The sequence below is a fragment of the Callospermophilus lateralis genome, chromosome 10, assembly GCF_048772815.1.
Source record: "Callospermophilus lateralis isolate mCalLat2 chromosome 10, mCalLat2.hap1, whole genome shotgun sequence".
In the NCBI taxonomy this organism is placed as follows: domain Eukaryota; kingdom Metazoa; phylum Chordata; class Mammalia; order Rodentia; family Sciuridae; genus Callospermophilus; species Callospermophilus lateralis.
The window spans coordinates 127,899,476-127,918,122 of record NC_135314.1 but is presented as its reverse complement, the minus strand read 5'-3'; the positions used below and the strand labels follow the sequence as shown (position 1 = coordinate 127,918,122).

The 18,647-nt window shown below is 42.5% G+C and overlaps 1 protein-coding gene across 1 annotated transcript in view; it reads right to left on the bottom strand.

The window, feature by feature from the left end:
- The window catches only part of Cpne4 (copine 4), a 337,088-nt gene that overhangs the window by 128,064 nt on the left and 190,377 nt on the right, over window positions 1-18,647 (bottom strand). Inside the window, exons 3-4 of the mRNA XM_076867682.2 lie at window positions 4,071-4,142; window positions 1,201-1,275 (exon numbers count right to left, since the gene is read on the bottom strand). Of these exons, the coding sequence (XP_076723797.1) occupies window positions 1,201-1,275; window positions 4,071-4,142 (147 nt within the window). The remainder of the gene's footprint in view (window positions 1-1,200; window positions 1,276-4,070; window positions 4,143-18,647) is intronic.

Sequence of the window (18,647 nt, the reverse complement as noted above, 5' to 3'; positions counted from 1 at the left end):
AAATGGAGATCAATGAGAACACGTTAATTGATGTGATGCGGTTTTTGACTTAAGGACATATATTTGGTGGGAAATCATAGATATCACATGGTGAGGTTGGGAAGGACACCTCCACCTGTCTTTATGGGGTGGAGGCTGCACCTTAAGTTGTGCAGTGTGTGTGTGTGTGCGTGTGTGTGTGTGTGTGTGTGTGTGTGACTAACGTGGCCTGTGCTTGGTACAAGTTGCATTAGAACGAGTATAGATGGAGATTAGACTGACATAGGATCGGATCTTCAGTTTCACCACTAACTAGCAAAGCCATGAAAATGTGCCTTGCAGACCTCCAACTCTAGGGAATGTAACTTTCTCAGGTTACAGGCTGCTGAGCTCTGAAATCCACCCCTGCACTTGCACTGTGGGCCAGATTCCTACGGCACCTCCCAGCCAGTAATGGTGTGCACAATGGGTGTTAAGGGAAGCCCCTTCCTGGGAGTAGCCGTCTGTGGCTCTAGGATTTCCTGACAGCCTTGCTGAAACTTCCTCAGTCTGCCTGGTGTCCTGGGAGACTTCCACCTGCACTTTACTTCCTCTTTCCTCCATTCAGCATCAGACTTTGATCGTGGTCTGTTGGTTTTCCCTACCCTGTCTCTGTATGTACCTTACACGGGCATTTCTACCAATAAAACCCTTGCATATTGAATTCTGTCTTAGTGTCTGACTCTCAGAGGATCTAGAAAAACATATGGAATGACCTTAGGCAAATTATTGAAAAATCTTCCCTCTCCTGCAAAAGTGTCAATGATACTTGTTACATAGCAGTTGTGCAAATGACTAAATAAGACAATGTATGTAAAGCTCTTGACCCTGTACTTGGCAAATACAAATACTTAATAAATGTCACTTTTCTTCCCTCTCTTTTTCCTTAGAATATCCCTAACAATGGGGTTAAATCCTAGTTTCCTGTGCACATGTGACCTGTGGCATCTGGAAATAAGTCTTTGTGTAATGAGACTGTCCTGTTTTAATTACAGTTCCTTCCCCTTCTCATTAACTGCTTCTCAATTTGGGGAGAGCCTTACTTTGAAGACCTCTCTGAAATCTTTGATCTGTTTAATAATGTGGGTTGAAAGGGAAAAATAGCTTCAGGGAGAAATCTGATTAAACGGTGTGTGCTAGCTTTATTACTTCCTTCAATGAGGTTAATGCCATACACTTTACCTTGTCATCCAGTTTTCGGGCATTGAAAGCGAGTTCCACATAGTCATCATTGCCAGATAATTCTTCAGCAATTACCTAAAGGAAAAAGCACACATCAGCTGCAGTGGAGGGTGTGGATCCTTTAGCCCAAGAACCCATGGGACAAATTTAGTTCATGTTTGGTCTGAAAATCGACAAGACAAATGTTGGGCAAGAAGTTTGCCTATAACCCTGGTAAACATGACACACCACTTCTAGGTGTTGAAGGGAAATCTCTGGAAAAGACAGCAGTAGACAACTAGATTGCATTTATGCCGAGCATGAGAATCTGAGAGATGGGACCCATACTGGAGGCAGAAATATCAGGGACAGCAGTTTGAAAGAGCTTCTTTCTTCAAAGGGCACGTGGCATTGGATGGTACCTCCATAAATAACTACGTGTATATTTTTCTCCTTGGGGAATTACAAAGAAGAAAGAATAACTATATTTCTCTACTATTTGGAGTCAGACCAACAAGGGATGAGAAGATGAACTCATCTCTGTGTCTGGTGCAGACCATGATTGTCAAAGATACTTTCTAATTTCTGCTTTTCACAAGACTGTTCCTGGGCTTTAAGAGAGAAAAGCATAAATAAATAAACAAACAAATAAATAAGAAGGAAGAAAGAAGAAGGGGAAGGGTCAGGAAGAAGAAGAAAAAGTCTCTTCTCTGACAAAGATTTTTTTTTATAAAGTGACATTATGAAAGGGCCTATTGGACAATATTATCTCCTTGTGAATAAAAAGTGACTCTAGCCAGTGACTCTCAAAACCTTAGAGCAGAAGTTGGTGAAAAAAAAAAATCAAGAGAAAAGCAGTAAAAAAAAAAAAAAAAAAAGCAACAAAAATCTAGGGGTCGGGCTAGTTGCATATAACATTTACATGTTAGGATTTCACTTGTGCTCAGGGACTGAAGCACACAATCATCCTTATCAAATTGATTATTTTGAGACACTGAGATGTAATTCAATTTTATCTCCATTATTTCTGAGCTCAACTTTTCCATTAGGACTTGCTCTAAATACTGACTGGCAGCCTCTAGAAAACTTAAAGTTATTTACATCTAAGATTAAGGCTAAAAAAAGGTTGTCTAAAGAGGGATACTAAAAGTCAGAAACGTAAGTTTTCAGGTATAAAAGATAACCTCAGGTATACAGGGAAGACTCAAGGCATACAGGAAAAACAAGAACTGCCTAGTAACTCAGGAATCATATATATATATATATATATGTTCACTTTTGTCCCTTACCACTCCAATGCCTTTTGTCTTCTATTTGAATGGTGGTCCTTACCTATTTTGTGGTCACAGGACACCTTAGGGAAGCTGATCAAAGTCATAATCTTTTCTATCTGTGGACGTCTCAAAAGTTTCACCCATATTTTCAGAAGCTATTGAAGCCAATGTTTTGGTTTGGAGACCCAAGATTAAAGGGACTATTTAAATATTTAAAATTAAGAAGATTAATTTTTTTTTCTGGGATTTATGGAGGAAGAAAATCTCCAAGATGTCATAGAGAACAGGTAGGAAGATCAGGTTTATTCTCCTGGGAAAGAACCACAGCAAATTTTTATGCCTGGGTCCACTGGGTTTATGGCCTTTGGGAGTGAACCCTGGGCTTTTTACAGCACTAGTGAGCTCTTCAAAGACCACTTGATTCATTATCGATTATAAAAGAAAGAAGCCTTGACATGACAATGTCATTTAAAATATTGAAGCCACAGGGGCTGGGGCTGTAGTTTGGTGGTACAGAGTGTGTTTGGCATGTACGAAACCTGGATTCAACCCCCAGCATCACAAAAATAAATAAATTAATTAATCAAATATTCCAGTAACACACTCAGTTAAATTCTTAACAGAATGCCACAATTCACAAAGGGACCCTTTTGAATTTTTTTCTTTTAAAACATTGCTTTCTTCTTTTAAAAAAATGAACAAGTCACTCTCAAGTTAAAAAGGAGGAACTGAAAGAAGTCAGTAGCTTTGCCTCCTTGCAATTTGCCTTCCTAACAATTTAGATTTTTCTTAGTACTATTTTTTGACCTTTCTCACTCTTTTTTATCCACACAGTTAAATGGTTAGACAACGTTCTCTACTTTTCTCAAAGACTCAAATATAAAATGTCAAAGTTTCAAATACCAGGAGTGCCATATGAAAATTTCCATTCCTCTATAGAAATACTTTCACCATTTTCCAATAGAACATTCTGCATGGATAAAAATGTCCTATAATTTGCACTGTGCAATAAAGTAGCTGCCAGTCAAAGGTAACTATTGAGCATTCATGTGTGGCTGGAGTGGCTAAGGAACTGAGTAATTGCTTTTATTTAATTTTAAATAATTTTATTTGTTTAAATGATCACTTCTAGTGGCTACAGAATCAGATCGGACAGAATAGTTCCAAACCATTATATCAAAGAGAGTGTTAAATGCTCGGCTATATGCTTCTCAGGCAAGAGATCAAACCTTGGACTGAATGCTATTAACACAAAGCACAGAGTTTTAATTCTAAATCGAGGGCAGGTGTCGGGGGGGTAACTTTGATGATCTGAAAACCCCAGACAATTCCATATTATTACTGTGTTCAGCAATATCAACTTTCCCTTCTATTAAAACCTGTATTGCAATTGCAAAAGTGCTTAGGAGAAGGGGGTAACCTCATTTTCAAATCCTTTTTCTTCCCCATTTCCCCTAAGGGTAGAAGGATCAAAATTGCATTGTCAGGAAAGAGAAAGAAGGAAAAAAAAAAAAAAAAAGAAAGAGGTAAGTATCTTGGATAGTTCAGCAGTTGTAGCATCAACTGTTGGGTTTGCCTGGGCAAACCTGGGCAGAGGCCTGCTCAGGGAGCTCTCACCGTGATGGAAGATTTTCCTGCCGTGTTCCCGTGCTTCAGCAAGGATTTGGACAGCTTTCTCTGGGAAACAATCTGTACAAAAGGAAACAAAATGAGAAATGCTAGTCAAAGAACCGCAGGTCTATTTTTAATTTTTTTTTTCCTCTACATAATTCTGCATTCACAGCTCCATTTGAAATTATGACATCGATGTCCATTTATATTTCAAGATTTTTCTGTGGGCTTCCCTTAGTATAGGTTATTCCTTTCTTTCTTTCCCCCGATGGTGTGTGGCGAAAGAAAGGGAGTGAAGACTTGCATATAATTCAGTCAATTAGGAAGAAGGAGGTTTAATTGTTGCTGAGGCATTTATATCAAAGTTAAATAGACAATATTGAACATGTACAGTAAGATAATGGAAATGAAGCTTCAAAATGATCTCAAATTAGCACCATACCTCTCGGCAAAGTGAGGGATGGGGTGCAGGGAGGAAAAGGAGCCCAATGTCTAAATACGTAGCTTCTATGTCTACAACCTCTAGGGTTCTGTTCTTAATAGATTCATTGGGAGGCTACAAAGTCAATCATCAGGAAGCCGATGCTGAGACAAGTCAAGAGGAGTAGCTGGGGTCCTCTCCATAATCCAGTGTCCGTGCACAGGTGCAATTGACAATGAAAAATCATTATCATATTGGAAGTTATTCTTAGCCAAACCTGCCCATTCCCCTGATTTCCCTTTTTCTTTTTTAAAGAGAAGTTTGGAAAGGCATTGAGATCTAGGTGGAGTATACAGTCCATGATGCCAAAAGGAGAAAAGGATTTAGAAAGTTATTCTTGGGGAGAACATCACCCACTGTGGTAGGATTGTTTATTTAAGATGGTCCCCGATGATCCTATCTTCCTGGTATTCATACTGTTGTGTAATCCATCTCTCTTGAGTGTGGGATGAATCCAGTGACTCGCTTTTAATGAACAAAATATCACAAAAATGAGGCTACACCACTTCTGAGATTGGGCTATACGATGCCCATGACTTCCGTCTTTCTTATTCCATTTCCTCTCTCTCTCTGAGACTCTGCTCTGGGGGAAGCATGCTGCCAAGTTGTAAGTTAGTCCCATAGAGAGGCTTGCGTGGAAAGGAAATGAGGTCCCTAACCAACAGCCCCTGAGAACCTGAGGCCTGCCTACAGCTACATGTACAAGCTTGGATGGAGATCTACTCTCAGGCTGCACCCAGAGATAACTCACAGCACCTTGACTGCAGATCTAGGGACCCAGAAAAACTGCACCCTGATTTTTGATACACAGAAATTGTGAGATAATAAACACTTTTTTTTTAAGCTATGAAGTTTTGGTGTATTTTTCTGTTTGTCTGTTTGCAGCAATAGAATATAATACATAGTCACAGAAAGATTGGAGAGGAAATCACCATGCCAGGCTGGGAGACACACCCATTTATCGATATTCTCATACTATACATTTTTGTCTCTGTGTTAAAGCAGTGAAAACATCAGGAGCATTTAAGAACCAAATGTGAAAAGTCCAGAAAAGCTACCTAGGCCAAGCCAACTTGAGATCCTTATAATCTGAGGAGGAAGGAATTTTTCTATAAAATGCCACCTGGGGATGATATGATGATGATGATGATGATGATGATGATGACGACGACGACAAATTCCATGACAACATCGATGACTCCCATTTAAGGAGTACATACATATGGCTGATGTTTTATTCAACTCCACAAATATTTGTGCAGCCTCTCCTATGTGCTAAACTTGGTGCGAGGCACTCAGGGTGGGAGCAAACTCAGATGCAACCTCTGGCTTCATGGAGCTTACAGTTTCTCTCTAAGGGTCTTTTATTGAGGGGAGTGGGGAAGACATATAATTAATGACAAAGCCAGAGTCACCTGGAAGCAGTAGCCAGGTCATCATCTGAGTAAAACGAGGCAGCATATCCATTTCCCAAATAGAAATATAATAGAAATATTTCTTTCCATTGTCATTGTGTTTCATTGCTTACCTACTCATGACTTCAACCCTCTCAGCACTGTAATAACCCATTCATGAGGTTATCAGGCTTGGGTTCACTATTTTATAGGCCATCTTACATGATCCATATTATCATTCTTCAAGGAAAGACTTAGCCTGAGAACTTGGATGGTGTACTTCCCTCTCCTCTTATCTAGAAACACCATCATAGCCCTTTATGGGGGGGGGTGAGGGGAGGAGAGAATGCTATGACCAGATCCTGCCTTTTTCAAGTGCTAGGAAGATAAGCAAGTTCCCAGGACATATTCCTTCTTGGGAAATGGGTATGTGGGCATACAAATGGCTAACCAATCAGGAGACAAAACAAACTCACTTTGTAGTCTCCAAGCTTCCATCTCATCTCCGAAGAATGAGTAAATAATTAGGACTGCAAACCTTTCATGGTAATAATGATGGACAAGCAATGAGCTGCCCTTGGTGTTGCCATTCTTAGGACTATTGGGCAAAAATAGCAGGGATGCCCAGCTGGAGCCGTGATCTATAGAGAAAAGCCTCTTTGTTGCAAATCTCACTTATCATGTATGCTTTGTTGCTTCTCAACTGCACCAGCCTGAAAAAGACCTTAGGTCTTGTCAGAGAATGAGGAGAGTGACAAGGACTCACCCTGGCCTCAGCTGACATAGGAGGCCAACAAATAGTAAGGTCTGCCTGGCATCGAGGGTAAAGGGGACACACTTGTCAGAAATCCTCTAATTTGATTCTGTTCACCTTATCGTGGGGTCACAGCTGGCAAACCTCAGCATTCAACAAGAGGGTAAAGTGCAGAGGGAGTAAATAGAAGTTGAAACATTCTTTTTAGCAAGATCAGACCAGAGGGACATTAGTACCTCCGAGGTCTCTGACCTGTATCCACACACAGATTTGAGGGTGGAGGCAGGTCTTCTCCCATGGACAATAGGTTCTGATAGCCTAGATTCTCTTTCTTTCTTTTAAAAGGAAAGCTCAGAGTTTCACTTAAATAATGAATGGGATGAAAGCCAGAATTTAAAACAAACAAACAAACTTTTAAGCCAATATTTTAACATGTATATATTCAGCTGTGATTTCCCCCAAAGTCTTCAAAATGGTTAGACAATCATTTTTCACAAGGCTGTTGTTCATGAAAATATCTTCAGAATTGCTTTAAAACTGTTGCAAAAACAAATGCTTATTGAACACTTTCTATGTGGCCAGGCACAGGTTCACAGGTTACAGGGGTGACAGAAACAGATTGAAAATCTCTTTACAAACTTTACAGTCACCTCTCTATTAGCCTGAACTGATAATTCCCAATTGGACCTACCCTCCAACGCTCGTCTGTTCTGGGGCACACATCCAAGACCCTTGCTCTGTGTCAGGTAATACACGGGGCTTTCCTCACATTATCTCGATTCTTGTCATTTAATGATCAAACTCTCTCTTGTTCCCAAGCAACTGGGATGAAGGAAGCAAGGCTTAGGCAAGTTAAGGTCCTACAGTGTCACAGACTGAATTTTTGTCCCTCCCCAAATTCATATGTTGGAGCCCTGACCCTCAATGTGACTATTTGGAGATGGTGCTTTTTAAGGAGATAATTAATGTCAAATGGGATCATAAGGGTGGGGTCCTAATCTGATAGAATCAGTGTCCTTATAAGCAGAGGAAGATGCATGATACCCACCTGGGCTCTCTTTTCTTCCTCTCCTCACCATTCTGTCTCCTCTCCTCCCCCAACTTTTTCTTTACCCCTTCCCCTCTCCTTCTCTCCCTCTCTCTTCCCCTCCCTCCCTCGTTCCTTCAGACTCTGTCTCTCTCTCCCTCCTTTTTCTTCCTCACCCTCTTCCTCTCAGGGGTGCACACAGAAGGAAGCCTTTGAGAGAAGGTGGCTGTCTGCAAGCTAGGAAGAGAAGCCTTAAAATATGACAGGAAGGCTTGCACATACCTGTAACCCCAACTAATCAAGGCTGAGGCATGAAGTGTCACAAGTTCAAGGCCAGCCTGGGTAATTCAGCAAGACCCTATCACAAAATTAAAAAAAAAAAGACGAGGGGCTGGAGTTGTAGATTGCCCCTGGATTCAATCTTCCTCCTCCTCTCACCCCGAGAAAAAAACAGAAAGAAGGAAAGCCAATTCTGATATCACCTTGATCTTGGACTTCAAACCTCCAAAGCCGTGAGAACATGAATTTTTGTTGTTTAAGCCACCCACTCTGGTATTTTGTTGTAACAGCCCGATTCAACTAACACATCAAGACTGCAAGAGTTGAAGCCCAGATTCACTCCTTCATTTTTATTGAAAAGCCTGTTAAGTGCTGGGTGTTGAGAATAAAGTGATGGCACAGAGCAGGTAAGGATGCTGACCCCCAGAGATATGTCAAGTTCCAACTTGGAAAGGAGAAGCAAGGTTGGTGCCACGGCCTGGCTGGCCCAGAGGATCAGGGAAGGCATTTCTACAGAAACTGCCCTGGTCCTGAAGGCTCATGGAAGAGGAGAACCGAGGAGTCAAGAGAGAAGAGGGTGGGGAGGGGGGCTCCAGGTAGAAGAGCCACAGGTACAGAGGGAAATAGGTTCATGAGGAGCAGGGAGATCACAAGGGACAGAAAGAAGGCCCTGGGTGTATCCTGAGACCAGCCTCTCCGCTCCGTTGAACTCCGATTGTAGATAGTTGAGCAATGTTATTTTCGGTGAGCTAAAAATGACAATACTCACATCTTCCCCCCAATATGGATGAAACCTGTGTCTACGACCTTATGTGGCTAAACAAACAGAAAGGCCTTTGATCCTGAGATGAGTGAACTGTGCTGAATGAAACAGGTAGCCTCTGAGTCCTCCTAAGTGCCCTTCTGAAAAGGAGCCGAGGGAGATTTGATGATGCCCACTTCAAAGAAAAGGCAGATCAAAGACAGGTGGGAAGAGGCTGGGTATCCGGAATATCGTGGCCACGAGACAAGGAACAGCAGCTGTCAGAAGGGGCGATGAATGGATTCTCCCTTATAGCCTCTGGAGAGACTATATAGTCCTACCACCACCAGTTGTTAGGAGACCATCAGAACTGTGAGAGAAGAAATTTCTTTGTTTGACACAAAGCAGGTAAGGAAGGAAGCTGACCCCCAGAGATATGTCAAGTTCCAACTTGGAAAGGAGAAGCAAGGTGGTGCCATGGCCTGGTTGGCCCAGAGGATCAGGGAAACCATGTTTGCAGTGGTTTGTAACAATAGGCACAGAAGACTCTGAGAATGGTTTATCCCAAAGTCAGATTCAAAGTCCTGGGAAGGTTTGTAGTGATAACTGCAATGATGGCTGATTTTAGGGAAATTCCCACCTTTATGTCCTCCCGCTTCCAAAGACTTCTGGGTAATATCACTTTACCTGGTAGAAATTAGAGCACCTCAAGATAGGTAGTATGTGAGAGCCCTTGTCTTGGTGCTTTGCCTTCATGTCCTGGTAACCTCGCTTCCATTGCTGACCTAGAGGACCCACAATCTTGCCCCAATAATGAGTAACCCCTTAAAACTAAGGCCTGTCATATGCACTACAAGTACAGAGAAACTTAAAATATATTTTAAAGAACATTTTTTAAAAACTTTAAAGACTTGTGCTTTTTCCTATGTTGTTCCCTGAACACAGGGTGGCTCACACCCTTCTCCTTCCATTGACAGATGTTATTTATTTTTTAAGATCCACATTAGAAGTATGGAAGAGTCACTGTGGTAGGAGGAAACTGAAGTCACTCGTGGGACTAATAAGGACTTTTCCCTTGCCATAGACAGGTGCCCCTCCCCCAGCCTGTGCTATCTGGCCTGTCCCCCCCCCCCCCCCCCCCGGCCCCAGCAGCAGAACTTGTTAGAAATGCAGTCTCAGACTCCACCCCAGCCTACCGATTCAAAAGTGGTCTTACATGCACGGGTGCTCTTCATGCACATTAAAACCGAGAAGCTGTGAGCTAGAAAGTGAAAATGCAGGCAGACAAAAGATTTCACTGCAATATGATCCCATTTGAAAGATGTATTTTAAAATTTAATACTAATCTCTTCCGATTTGGACTTGATTCACTGACGGGGAAAAGCTGCAAGAACTAGGAGAGGTACGATTCTGAAGCTTTCTCAGCCATGCAGGGGAGGAGTAGGGTGATAGACTTATGTGCTTCCATTATTATATAAATTCAGGACAGTCCTCAGCTCTGCAGTGGGGACCCAAAAAAGGACCCCCCCCCCCAACCGGGGAGAGTGATTCAGAGTGATATCATAGGGAATGATATCAGTGGTAATCTAGTGGCTTGGTCTTCCTGTCTTCAGCTTTCTATTAAGCAGGGTTCTAATTACTTCAAGTAATTATAGGCTTTTACCCTTTCTCTGACTTCATTAGCAAGAGATGGAGTGCAGAGAGAGCTTCCGAGAGGGGGAGGGAGGGATTTAAGGACGGCTTGTGTATTAATTGCCCACCTTTGCCTCATCTCTTAGGTTAGGCCTCACCATCATCACAAATGATCTGGCTCTGTGATTAGTCAGAGGCCACCTGCCGCCCTGACTCCACCCCACTCTCACCCCAGTCCCCCAGTCAAGCCATATGGCAGCCGGGAGAAGGAGAAAAGAAAGGTCTCAAGATGAGGAGATCATCCTAGATTCACCAGGTGGGACCCAAATCCAGCAACAAGTGGCCTTAGAAGAGTGGCACAGAGGGGAGGCACAGACAAGTCACCCAGTGTCCAGTCCAGAGCAATTTGTTAGGTCAAGGGCACATGGAAGTTTTTGACATGACCTTTGGTAGGTTGTGACTTGTCTACGAGGAGGCTGGCAACCAAATATCAGCCGTCCACAGAACAGAGGGGCAAGGAGGGGATTCACTGACCATTTTTTAAATGAAAGAAGCTCACACAGCTGTTAGAAAGTCATAATGAATACTGCTTTTGGAGCCCTTGTTCCATGACAGCTATTGCTGTCAAGTGCCTTATGTATATCGATTCATTCAATCCTCCAGGCAACTCTCGGAGGGGTTATCATATGCCCCTGTGGGTGGCTCAGAGGTTAGAGGTGCAGAGAACGTATTCGTTTGCTAAGTCTGCCAATAACTAACCACCACAAACTTGGTGGCTGAAAACAACAGAAATTTGCTCTCAGGATTCTGGAGGTCAAATGCCCGAGATCAAGCTCCCTTCAGAGTCTCCAGAGGAGATTCCAAATCTTGTCTCTTCCAGATTCTGGCAGCTGCCCTCACTGGTTTGGCTATGATTGGCTCACTCTACCTCCTTCATGTGACCCTTTTGTTTTCTGTCTGTGCCTCTCCTCTGTGCCGCTGGATTTGGGTCCCAACTGGTGAATCTAGGATGATCTCCTTACCTTGAGATCTTTCTCTTAGATGCGAAAAGACTTTTTTCCAAATAAGGTCACATCACAAGTTCTTGTTCTCAGGACACGGACACATCGTTTTGGAGACCGGCGCATAGTCCTTAACAGAAAGACTAGGTGACATCCTCAAGTTTTCACAGCCAGTAAGTAGCAGAGCTGGGGTCTGAATCCAGACAGTCTAGTTCCAGAATCCACATTCTTAACTGCCAAACTCTCCTGCCTCCCATAAATGGCAGAAGCAGGGCTGGACCCAGGCCCTGGGCTAAATCCTAACAGGTGTGTAAAGTGACCCAATCTTATTCCTTGGCCTCAAGAAGCGGGGAGAGTATGATTTCATGTAGACCACTGCAATATTTTCCCAACTGGATCCCTATCTTCACTCCTGCGACATAACTTAGAGTCAGAATCATGTGCAAGTTTGGCTCTGGGGGTAGATGTTGGACAGCTTACTCTGAGTACTTCAGTTTCCTGTGAAAGGGTGAAAATATCATCTTACCACTTAGGTTTACCATGTGCAGGATGAGTATTAAAACCCCAGCATTAGGCATACACAGGTAAATTAGGAAATGCTCCCTTTCTCTTCTTTCCCATCCAATCAGTCCCCACTTAGAGATAACTACAGTGATCTATTGGCTTGGACTGGGATCCTGGCAGTGGACGGGGTTAAGATAATAGAGATAATTAAGACACCGAATTGATGGGGCTTCATGATTGATTGATGGGCAGGGGGGGAGAGAGTGGGATGAATGAGGGAAGGTTCCTAGGTTTCGGGCCTGTGGCATTTGGCAGGATAAAGGCCCCATTCACTGAGGGGCACACTGGAGGAGAGGCAGCTGGTGGGGCGGGGAGTGGGGTTGGGGGAGCTGTGAGAAAAGCAAGAGGAAATGGTGAACTTGGGTTTTGAGCTGTTGCATTTGAGATTTGATTTGGATCTGTGTGTTATCCAAGTGGAGATAGTATCTAGATACTGTTGCGTACACAAGTCCCGGATTCAGAAGAGTCCTAACCTGAGAGTCTCTAATGCGTGGATGATAAATGGAAGGGCAGAGGAGGAGAGGGAGTGTATGAGGGAAAGTAGAAGCCGGTTTGAGAGTGAGTGTCTCCTTGCTTCGTTGTACTCTCAGCCCCTGAACAAGCCCTCTGGGGCTGGGAGGACCAAGTTGAACAATGAAAAGTTAGAGGTGTTACTGAGGATACAGAAAAGAATACCTCTGTACTGTGCACTGTAGGAGGTTGTTAGTTGCCACAGTGATTCTATATGGATATATGGATATTTAACAATTTGTATAAAAGTCCTCAAAAGGTGTGCCCAAATGTTCCAACTGTTGTTAACTTATTATTAAAATAATAATAATAATAATAATCTGTGTTGGGCAGAGAAGGTGTATGTGATACGATGCTCATCAAAAGTTTATAATTCTGGAAAACTGGAAAAAGGCTGAATGCCCACAGTAGGAGACAGCACATGTATTTTGCTATGACGGAATACCCTGTAGCCCTTCAAACAAATAATGCAGAAGTATATGCATTAACACTGAAAGATGCTCACTATGCATTTTTGGTTTAAAAGAAGCAAAAAAATAAAAGCATGTATAAATGACCGTATTTTTATTTAAAAAAGAAGGATATGTATATGTATCATAGAAAAAAAAAATCTGTCAGATTATGCACCAGAATGTTTAGGAGTCATCTCTCACCAGTGGGATGAAGGGATATTTCATTTTTTTCTTTATATTTCTAAGTAGTTTTTGCAACAATCCTGTATTACCTTCACACACAGGAAAACAACAAAACCATTTCCTGAAATAATGCATCGGAGGGAATGGAAACTCTTGCTTGGCTTAAACTCATGTCACATGGAGGAAGTCCTTGAGGGCCTGGAAGAAGATCCTGGACTGTGGCCCCACAGCCTCCAACAGAACTGAGGGAGGGTCTTGGGAGCAAGAGACTCCAGGAGCTGTCAGAGTCCAATATCTGTTCATCTTGGGGACCTAAAGACATAAGGCCCCATCCTGTGGGCCCCAAATGATATGGGCTTCCCAGGGATCAGCTATTCTCTGCATCTTTGTTAAAAGTGCTGGTAAGAAGATTTTTGCAAACTGTCTAAGGCATAAGGGTGGCTTAAGAGTCAGAAAGTCTAGGTTTAACTTGGGCCTCCCCCCACCCTTGAAAATGGTGTGTACCTCATATACCTAAAGGTCTTAGAATCAGCTTACTTTAGTGATGCAGCCACATCCATGTTTATAACAGCTCAATTCACAGTAGCTAAGTTATGGAACCAACCTAGGTGCCCTTCAGCCAGATGAATAGATGAAGAAAATGTGGTACATACACACAATGGCATATTAGTCAGCAATGAAGAAGAATGAAATTATGTCATTTGCCAGTAAATGGGTGGAATGGGAGACTATCATGCTAAGTGAAATAAGCCAGTTTCCAAACACCAAAAGCTGAATGTTCTCAATGATATGAGGATGCTAACTCACAATAAGGGGTGGGGCAAGGAATAGAAGTTCATTGGGTTAGACAAAGGGGAATGAAAGGAAGGGAGGTGTGATGGGTATAGGAAACACAGTGGAATGAACCAGACATAACTTTCCTATGTTCTTACATGTTTACACAACCAGTAAAACTCCACATCATGTACAATCACAAGAATGGGAAGTTACACTCCATGTATGTATGACATGTCAAAATACAGTCTACTGTCATGTATAACTAAAAAGAACCAATGAAAAATTAAAGAAAATGGTGTCTACCTAAGTAACTTGAAGCAAGTTATTTAAAGGTTTAGGTAACTAGCAGAAAAATGAGAAAATAATGGCACTTACCCCTTGGGGGTTTTGTGAGAATTAATTCAAAAAATTGGTTCAAAGCTTTCAGCATAGGGTTTGGCAGTAGTATTCTATTATTATTATTATTATTATTATTATTATTATTATTATTACTAGCATTCATTGAGTGCATTACTCATGGAATAGATGAATGAATGAATATACATCAGAGATATATTATTATTGTTCTCAATGGCTAATGAGCAAAATAGATCCATGTGAAGAGAAGAACAGGACCTAACTGCTCTAAGTTGCTTAGATTCTTTGCTCCAGAAGCATTTCAGATAAACATTCAAAAATGGGTGGCCATTTGCAGATGGCTGTCACAGATCCTCCTGAACTGGGAGAAAGACTTTCCAGATAGAGGCATCGATTTATCAACTTCTGGGAAAGGATGCTTCATGCTGGACTGTTGAGAGCCACAGCCGAAGGGGCTCCAGCAAACTTTCAGACTGCCAGCTGATGATTGGCTCACAGCGGCCCCAGCAACACCTAGCTGATTGGCTCCTCTGTGGAGATGCTCATTGGGCTGTTTCCCTGCCCTTTCAGACCACGGAGCTGCTCATTGAGGGACTTTTTTGGCTCCGCCCATGCGACCCAGCCAATCGGCCTCAAGAGCAGGAGGATTGTGGGAGGAAGAGGTTGTTGGGGTGTGTGGCTTGTGGGAAGCCAGTGGTGGCAGTTGGGCTCTGAGGGTTTTTTCCTGAGGAGCTGTTTTGTTTATCTTGTGTGGTTCTAAAAATAAAGTTAGTTTCTTTTGACAAGTGGCTCCTGAATTGTGCCCAGCCAGACTGCGGCATTATCTGTTTTTAACTGTTTTGGAATGCCCACAGTGGCAAAATTTTGTAAGCAATGAGCTATAACATCTTTAGTTTTTTCTCCGGCATGAAGGGAGCCCATCAAAAATCCAGAAGAAGTATCAACTGTAACATGCAAATATTTTAATTTTCCAAATTCTGGCAAATGTGTGACGTCCATCTGCCAAATATGGTTAGGTATCAATCCTTTAGGATTGACTCCAAGATTAACTTGTGGTAAAAAGGTCACACAATTTTGACATTGTTTTATTATTTGTCTAGCTTGTTCCTTAGTTATTTTAAAACGCTTTTGTAAAGTATTAGCATTGACATGGAACTTTTTATGAAAATTTATAGCTTCTTCTAGTGTAGAGAAAATATGTATGTCATGTGTAGTTTTATCTGCTAAATCGTTGCCCAAACTCTGTGAGCAGTTAGTTAATGATAGCATTTAGGAAGAATTACTACTCTGCTTTTTGGATCTACAAAGGGTTGTAAGAAAGCACTTTGATGAGCAATGTGGTCTAATGAGAGGGCAGGTCTCCAGATCAGATCAATTTGAATTGTAGGTCTGCAACTTGCAGTCAGTGTGATCGAGGGTGGATTCACTGCGTTCTCAGAGTTTACCTTTTAATCAAGTGGGGTCGCCACATTTAACAAATATCTGGAATGCAACCAGGTCCCTGAAAATCAGTTTCCTCTGTTCAAATGACCACTTATGAGGAAGTCAGTGGGAAGACTTGGGGGGTCTGAAAGGGCATCTTCTTATTGAGCATATGAAACAGAAGCCCAGAGGCCATGAAGCTAAGGAAAAGCAGTTAAGTGCTCAGCGAAACCAAAGGCCTGGTGCTGAACTTCTGCTGTGCCACTCTGTGGCTTGTCATCGTGGCCTAGTTGATGATGATGTTGCTTATCTGTTGATAGCCCCGAGCTCATAAATACCTGACCCGCGATCAACTCTTAGCAGAACCACCATAGGTGACCGTCACCTATTCGAGAAGGTGAAGTCCCCATGCTTAGAGGTGTTCAAGCAGTAACCAGGTGCACCAGAGAGCAGTACTGGAACTCCTGCACTGCTTGGGTTAAATTCAGCACTACTTTTGTCTTCTTCCCAATTTCAAGCTTTCCTGAATCCACCGGGAGCTGTGTCAGCACATTAATAGCAGCTTTCCTGGTTTGAATCTCGGCGGGGAGAGAAAGGTTTGGAGGATTTCTGCTCCTTTGTTTCTGATGACTGGCCTGGGGGAGTGCCTGACTGGAGTCTCCTGGTGGGCACATGCTAAGGGAGTGAAGTGCAGTGATCAGCTCCCTTGGGGGCCCCTTGGAGCTGAGCTCTGGATCAGGTACCTTTGCTGATCTGCACTGGTGAACAGAGAAGCCTCAGGGGCCCCTGTTCCATCGAAAACAAAGTTAATTAATTCATACCCAGCCTCATTTTGTCCTTGGATCTGCAACTAAGACTCTTGGGAATGATTTTGTAAACTAAGCAGTTATTGTTTTTCTCCATCTAAAAACTTCATTAGGTTGATTCGAAACACAAATAATCTCTTTCTGAATTTAGGCCTGAGCTGGAGGACCTAGGCTTTGCACTGGATCTCAGACTCTCTTTGCAGATTCAGTGGTTCTCCCCTAACTTATCAGTTATTAGTGCGCCAAGCCCTCTCAGGTCTTTTCTGTCATTAAAAAATAATATTACAAAAGTGAGAATCAGATTAGCCAAGCTGACTCTCCTCCCTGTGGGCAAGGAGCGGGGAACCGAGGCTTTACCTGAAGTATCTGCAAAATGGCTTTTCAAAAACCTCAGCAAATCCCTCACCCAAAAGGATTCCTCACAAATTTCCCAGATTGGAATGCCTCGCAGGTTTTAAAAGTTCTAAAGTTTAAGAATTTATACAATGCCTGTCTGCTTTACTCCTTCATTAGAGGGTAAGTGCTTCTGAGTCAGCCATGCAGACTTATTATGATGTTTTTACAAACATTTTTTTTTCTGAGTATAGATTTGATAAAAGGTACTTTTAGGAACTATAGGAAAACACAGATGTGACCCTACAACATAAGCCCACAACTTAGATGTCATCCCTATGACCATAAAAACACCCTCCTGGGCCTCTGGCCTTTGAAGAAGTGGGAATTTTAATAGCTGGTACCATATTTCTCTTCCCTTTTGGAAGAGAAAAAAGACTGTTTTATATTCACAAAAGTTAATGATTGTTACTCACTAAATTTCATCTACAGCCTAAACTAAAGAAATTCAGAAATCTTCACAAGTCTTAAGATCGCCATAGTAAACTTTGTAAATAGTTTAACAATCTTGTTTTCCGTAAATAGAAAGATTTGGTAGAGCATTGGTTTGGGGGCCGGTGTATTATCTGGTGAATAGGCTTTTGGGTTATGGGACTTCAGCAGATGTGGCACATTGATATGATTCCTTCACCATGTGGTAGGGTCTCTGCTTTAGGGCTAGGATTATCTAAGGCACATGGGATACTGATGATTGAGTAGATGCAAGCAGAGACTGCATTTGTCGAGGTGAGGCAAGGGCTGCTCAGTGGGAAGACTGTGCACCAACACCATGGAGACAGGGATCCAGGTTGGATTTACAGCCAGAAGTTCTGAGCTGGGTGGAAGTGAGATTGGAATGAAAGTTGGTTGGAAACAACATAAGTGGAGCTGTGATTGGGGGTCTCAGGCAGCTGCCTCTAATCCCAGATGACTTATGTGGGATAGGCTGGGGACCAAGTATCCCACACCAGCCTAGCTTAGAAGGTTAAGACCAGGACAACTACTTAGAACTGCTTTTCAGCATTGACACAGTAGTCCTTCGGTTCCCGCCCTCCTGCCCTCCTCCTCTGCACCAATATGAGGCTAAGAGAGAGATTGTATTACTGCCAACCTATGGGAAATGGAGTCTATAAACAGGGCCCATTTAAATGGCTCCTAAATATATCTTTCCACAACTGTCTTTGAAATTTAATAGGCACTCCTAAGGGGGAATGCTAAGGTAGGATGATACCATCTGTGATTGAATGACATCTGTTATTTAGCATGAGGGAAATGCTAAGTATCCCCTCGTTCTAAATCATAGATGAGAAGGGATGAGGCTGGGGGGGGGAGCATTCTGAGAAGGAAGGAGAATGCAGGAAAGGATGCTTGATTTCAGAAAGGTCAAAGCTAAGAGGTGAATGAGAATCATTGACTATTTGAACCGGAAGGGATTTAGAGATGAATTCATCTATAGGTAAAGCTACTCTATCACAGGGAGGTTAAGTAAGTTATCCAAAGCCACACAGGGAGGTGGTGGTAGATCCAAGATGTAGGACTCATGACTCCAGATACTCTACAGAAAATTTAAAGGTCTCAAAAGAGAGAACTCCAGGAAAAGCAGAGAAATTTTCCTGGGATCTGACCTTCAGAGGATTAATTGCCTGCCCAAGGTAGCAAAGAAGAAGGTAAGAATTAATTTTATTCTCCTTGGAGAACTGGGGACCAGCTCACCCTTAACCACCCTATTGGAATCCCACCTGTCTATGAGCAGAACCGTAGAAAGTAGCACTTCTTCCCAGGATCCTCTGGCTCACCCATAGGAGTGGAGACGATGTGGTTTACTTAACG